Source organism: Myotis brandtii, unplaced genomic scaffold (genome assembly GCF_000412655.1).
Source record: "Myotis brandtii unplaced genomic scaffold, ASM41265v1 scaffold327, whole genome shotgun sequence".
Classification (NCBI taxonomy): domain Eukaryota; kingdom Metazoa; phylum Chordata; class Mammalia; order Chiroptera; family Vespertilionidae; genus Myotis; species Myotis brandtii.
In genome coordinates this window covers 235,712-241,874 of record NW_005362585.1, presented here as the reverse complement: position 1 = coordinate 241,874, position 6,163 = coordinate 235,712, and the positions used below count along the sequence as shown (strand labels likewise).

Genomic DNA, 6,163 nt, shown 5'->3' with positions numbered 1-6,163 from the left:
ATAGTAATGGTACTTTCCACACTATATCTATAGTATAATTGGTGTCAAATCCCTGGCCATAGTGCTTAAGGATAGAAGCTGTACCATTCCTTATGCATTGCCATCAACTCCTGAACAAGTAGGTACTCAAAAAAATGTGTCTAAATAAGTGAAAGAAAACAAGAAAACAAATGTCTGGTTCAACAAAAATGAGCTAATTTGTGGAGGAAGTTAGTTATTTGAACCCCTCAGGTTAGTAATAACTAAACAGATACATGTGGTTTTTAAACGTCAATGTGCATTATTAATAATCTCCAAATAATCTCCACATTTCTTTATTCATGAGGTATTCATGAGATGATACCTGCCTGGAACACCAAGGGCCTGGTGCATATGTCCTCAGAAATTCTTGCCCTTAATCCCCAATAATCCATGAGCAGACAAATGGGTGGTACCAGAGCAATTTTCTCAAAACTTGATCACCGAATCAATGTCAGAAACAGCTCAAGCCAGCCTATAAAACCTACTGCAGCCACTGTGTGCTAAACTCTAGCTCCAACAGCAGCCACCAGTTCTTCTGAGTGCTGACCTATGAACCAGGAGGTTATGGTTCGATTCCTGGTCAGGACACATGCACAGGCCCTCCTGGGGGCGGGTCTTTAATGCAGCTTGGCACTGACTATAAAACTATTTCACACTTTTCTCCTCACACTTCTAGGCCCACCCACATCCCCATTCTCACCTGATGCTCCTGCTTCCTGCCTGAGGAAATTAATCAAGAGCACTTCTGCAGCCTCCCACCAGCACATCTACCTACACACTTTGCCTTCAAGCCTGTTACCTGGGAAGAACTACCTGCTCTTGCCTGAAGCCACCACTCCATCGCTCACTTCTCCCCGCCATCTCTCAACAACTGAAAAACCTTGCTCCAGTAGTTTTTCCTTTCCACTGGATCACTTCCTTTGCATGTATACTGTTATGTTCTATGTTAACAAGTATGCACACACATTTGTTACTTCTTCCATCTTAAAGAAAAGACCTCCTTCCCCCACTTTTCTGGACTATTCCTAGTCTATTTCTTAGCCCTGACTCACAGCAATGTAGCTTTTGCTCTCACCACTCTACCTAAACTGCTCATCCAGATTACCAATAGTCACTCTACTAAATTCAGGGGTCAATTTGTACCCCTCTTCTTACTTCAGCAGCATTTTACACAACGAACTTTTCTTTCTCCTTGAAATGTTTTTCCTTACTGCCAGTCATGCTGCCAGTTACTAATTGTTGTAAAAAAAATCATTCTTTTAAACAGCAAAAATAATGGAAAAATGCAGGCATTGCATTAAGAAAAATAAGTTAATCATTGGATATAAACTCAATGACTATTAATTATTAAAACATGAAAAATATTTTATTTTTTTAGTGGGGAGAATGCATGTTACAAACTAATCTATGATACAATATATTTATTCAATAAACTGTAATTGAGCACTGACAATGGGTTGGCACTCCCTTTCGTGCTAGGGGGAATTCAAAGAATAATATACAACCTTGGCTCTCAAGGGGCTCACATATGAGGAGCAACCAGGAGAAGAACTTAGGAAAACATAAACAGGCAATGTGTTAAGGTAGTAGACCCTGTGGGAATAGTTTCCCTTAATTTTGTTTTCTTTTATAGTTGCTAACGTGCTGTAGTTAAAATAAATGTTATCAGTAGGAAAAAATTTTTAAAAAGATAAAATAACTAGTTCTGCCAGATATAAAATACATTTTAAAAGTTGAAAAGGCCTTTGGGGTCCAGATTGTGTTTGTTAAATACCGTTTCCCAGGACAAGACCCAGCATTGCTTGTTGGAGCGGCTGACCCCAGATCTGTGACTGGGAGGGTGAGTCTGGCAGTTTGGCGTTTGCCCGCTCCACCACTTCTCATGGGGACTTACCTGAATGCATGCTCCTGTCTTCACTTTGCATAAGTAGCAGACTAAGGCCCAGCGACTGGGTGGGATGTGGGAGATCTTTGTGATTGGTTCCATCCTTTCAGGACAACCAATGCTGACCTACAAATAAAATACCACCATAAGGCAGACACACCGAGGTATTCCCACAGTACCTTTCACAAAGCATAAATGATGTTACATGAAGCTCAGAACATCAAACAATGAGGCGAGCGATGTCTCTTAAGGTTACTATGGAACTAAGAATAAATAAAACTTGTCTCTAGTCACTGCTCAGACCTTCCATCATTTCCAGAATGTAAGTGGTTTATATATAGGATGAAAGGCCAGGAGTGAAGACTAGGCTTGGTTACCTTAGGGAATCAAAGATGTCTATACTTTACTTAGGAACCAAAGAAAGTTACCAAGGAAAGGAGTAAAAATTCACAAAATCTAGCACCTATCATGTTAGAGACGGCGCCAAAGGCTTTACTTTTTTTTTTTTTTCATTTAATCAACTAAGGATGAAAACCAGAGGCAGCAACAAGCCTTTCAGTTTGGCTTACAAAGAAGCATGACACTGTTGGAAAGTAGCAGTAATTTGTATAATGAAGAGATTGTAGTACAGAAGTAGAAAGGGTAAGGATAATAACATTTGTAGACTAAAGTCTTTAAAATCACTTATCTATCACTAGCTTACTTCACTCCCTCAGCCCAAAGAGCTTCGAAGTGAAGGTGGTCTTTGGGAGAGTGCTGTAAATGTTTTTTAAAAGATGGAAAATAAGAAAAAATAAATAAAAAGATGGAATTTCCCTGCCCCCCCACCCCCCATATGAAAATAAGAAGCCAAGCAACTTCTGGTAATAGTTTTCTTTTTCTTCTTTTTTTTTTTTAAAGTTCAAATATGTATATGAGTTTCTAAGGCAGACACAACTTTAAAAAGTGAAAGAATGTTGAATAAGGATGGTTAAATTAGTACAAATGCTGCCCACATCAAGAAACCAACAGCAGGGACGATCAGAGAGGTCTTTGACAGCCCCAAAGGCACTGGAAACCTGGCACTAGAAACCATAAGACAGGGGTGGGGAACATCTGGCCCGCGGGCCGCATAAAGCCTGCCAAATCATTTGGGTGAGTAAATTAAATGTTTGACCAAATACAGCAGGCTAATTTTTAAGTTGATAATTTTGTGTGGCCCGAGAATGACATTATAACTATCCAAATAGCCCTTGGCAGAAAAAAGGTTCCCCACCCCTGCTCTAAGAGAGTGTCAATAGGTGAGAAGGCTTCTTTTACTTTTAAAGAACTCTTCCTGAGTCACATTCCAGACTTCTGTATGCTGAGGGAGCTGCTCTATTCGTCGGGGGATTTGCTGCTGGAAAATAGTCACTCTCAGTCAGAAACCTGAGGGTTCATTTCATATGTCTATAAGATGGGATATTCTTAGTAAGAAAAAGGAACCACTACTCAAATATCTTTGAAAATGCTGACTTCTATATCCCTAAGAATATTACAGTACGTATGTAGAACTTTCAGTTTAACTCTGTGAGCTCGATTGTTGACTAACTCCGCCTGGAACTGACACTGACAAGAATAAAGCCAGGAAGGTTTTAAAGGAGAATGAATTGCTGATATAGAGTCATCAGCTCCACCATGAACTGAATTCTTCAGTCTATCTTGTCTTACAGTTAAAACTGACAAGTTTGCTGGCTTGGATAGGGGTTGGGGAAAGAGGATGTGAGTGGGATGTCCAAACAGGTTAATAAAAAGGGCAGCCCTAGGAAGTAAGTCATGTCTGGAAGCCCCTTTTAACAACTTAGTATGCACATAACCCAGGGGTCCTCAAACTACGGCCCGCGGGCCACATGCAAATACAAATATTGTATTTGTTCCCGTTTTGTTTTTTTTACTTCAAAATAAGATACATGCCGTGTGCATAGGAATTTGTTTATAGTTTTTTTTAAACTATAGTCCGGCCCTCCAACGGTCTGAGGGACAGTGAACTGGCCCCCTGTTTAAAAAGTTTGAGGACCCCTGACATAACCCATCAGGAAATATTGGAAACTAAAAAACAAGATGAAATGAGGGATGGAGTTTTGAATAAAGAATGTCTAAAACAAATGTTGAGTCCAAGTACCGAAAAGAGCTTCAAAAATCAAAGAGCACCATCACAATGGTGAACAGAGCTGTTGCTCACTTAATAGCTTAAAACTGGAAACAACTCAAATGTCTATGAAAGGAGATTGGATAAATAAATCATGTTATAGCCATACAATGGGATACTACTCAGGAATAGAAGGGAATGAATGCTGATGCTACAACACAGAGTGCTAGGCAGACAGAAAAAGAGCATACTGTGTGATGATTCTATATACTAGTATATGAAGTTCGGGAACAGACAAAACTACTAGTAACACAGTGATAGAAATCGCTCTTGGGTAATAGGGACCCAGACAGGCCTGGAAGGTAGGTATGAGGAACCCTTTTGGGGTGTTCCACATCTTGGTCTGGGTTATGGTTACAGATGCACATGTGTAAAAATTCATGAAACCCTACCCTTAAGATTTGGTATTTTAAGGTAAGTTTTACCTTATAAAAAAAACCAACACAACACCTGCTGCTTATAACCTGGTGTTGTGTGCTTCTCTCATACAAATTTATCCAATACCGCTGGCAGTATCGTCTGCAAATTAACCATCACGGGCTTACCTACTCACTTGCATCCAAGGATATGAGGGAGCTCAAGTGAAAGCAGTATCGCCTCAGCAACATGGGCAGACATAAAGCATCTCCATGAGGCCGAGTCAGTGTGAATGCTGTGGGAAATGGGGGCTCTCTGGCACAGATGACCTCACAGGCCCAGATGAGTTCTTACCTCTGGAATCCATAGGGCACAGCTGACATGAGCCCATTTAGTCCCCGTCCTGGTGGTCTTCATGGCTCCACCTTTCTTTGGACATAACATACATTGCGCAGGAACACCCACGACACAGGAGCGACACAGCCAGCTGCCTTCTGGGACCTTGAGGATGCCATAACAAGCCTGGAGAGAGGAGGAGGAGAGGGGAGAGTGGTTAGCGTCTTCTCACCAGGGTCTGCGTCTGCTCTCTGGCAGTTACAAAGGACCCTCCACCTTTACGAAGAAGAGGCAAATAAGACCAAATAAGCTCTTAACCAGCGTTCAGTTATTTTAAAACACTCAGGGAAAAAAAGGCAACTTCTAGCATCTGTTCTAAGAGCAGCATGTCTGTGTATGAGAACTGACTTTAAGGACAACAGAATAAGACTCGAAGGAAACACAAGCAAGGCTAGCCCAACTGCTGAGTTTGGGAATTACCTATTTTTTTCTTTTTTTGCCCCAGTTTTCTAAAGCTTCTTCAATGATTATTATAACTAGTCAGTCATATATTTATGGAATAACTTCTACATGCCATGCAGTGTTGTGATCAAGAAAAATTTTTTAAAAATAATTACAGTGAAAGTTCTGAGGAGCAAATGAGCTGATGTTTAAAGAGCCAACAGTGCCTGGTGCATAAAAACACTCAGCAAACTGTAGCAATTACTTGCTTGGGTTGAAGAAAAAGGGCCTTGTGAATAAATCCTGAATTGAATATAATATTAGACTTATCACAATACTCCATAATGAGTTCTGGAAGCTGCTTCAAATCCTTTATGGAATGAAGTCGGACAAATAAATAGATGAATTACTGGGGAGAGGAGGGAGATTAGTTCGGAAATTCTAGATTTCCCTTTTGCTACCTGTGATTTTGCCCATCCTTCCCCTCTTACTGCTCTACTCTCACCATTAGAAACCAAACCTGGGGCCACCTGGCTTCCCGAGTGGTCTGGCACAGCCTCCACTACTGACTGATTCACCATGGCAGCTTCCAATTCTGTGCCTGATCCAGGAGGTTCACCCACAGCTCAGAGAGAAGTTACAATAGTTACCATTGCGTCACGCTCCCACCAAATTGGCCCTTTTCCAGACTCTCTCTATCCGTATCACCGTGCTTCCCACCTCCCAGATCCAAATTCTTGGAATCATATTATCCACTTTCCTACTGTCCCTGGGGCTTGCTAGGCTGCCCTATTGAGTGACCCCTAAACTCTGACCTTCCTTGCCATCCCCACCATAATTGCGCCATCCAAGTCATCATATCATGCATGTCTAGATTGATTGACTCCTGAATTCTCTTCTTCTCCCTTCACACCTTCAATCCTTCCTCTATTTGTCTGTCATATTATTCTTTTAAA

The 6,163-nt window shown here is 41.1% G+C and overlaps 1 protein-coding gene across 1 annotated transcript in view; it reads right to left on the bottom strand.

Moving 5' to 3' along the window:
• The window catches only part of JADE3 (jade family PHD finger 3), a 72,334-nt gene that overhangs the window by 5,777 nt on the left and 60,394 nt on the right, over nt 1–6,163 (bottom strand). The window contains exons 7-8 of the mRNA XM_005870985.2: nt 4,785–4,952; nt 1,916–2,032 (exon numbers count right to left, since the gene is read on the bottom strand). Of these exons, the coding sequence (XP_005871047.1) occupies nt 1,916–2,032; nt 4,785–4,952 (285 nt within the window). The remainder of the gene's footprint in view (nt 1–1,915; nt 2,033–4,784; nt 4,953–6,163) is intronic.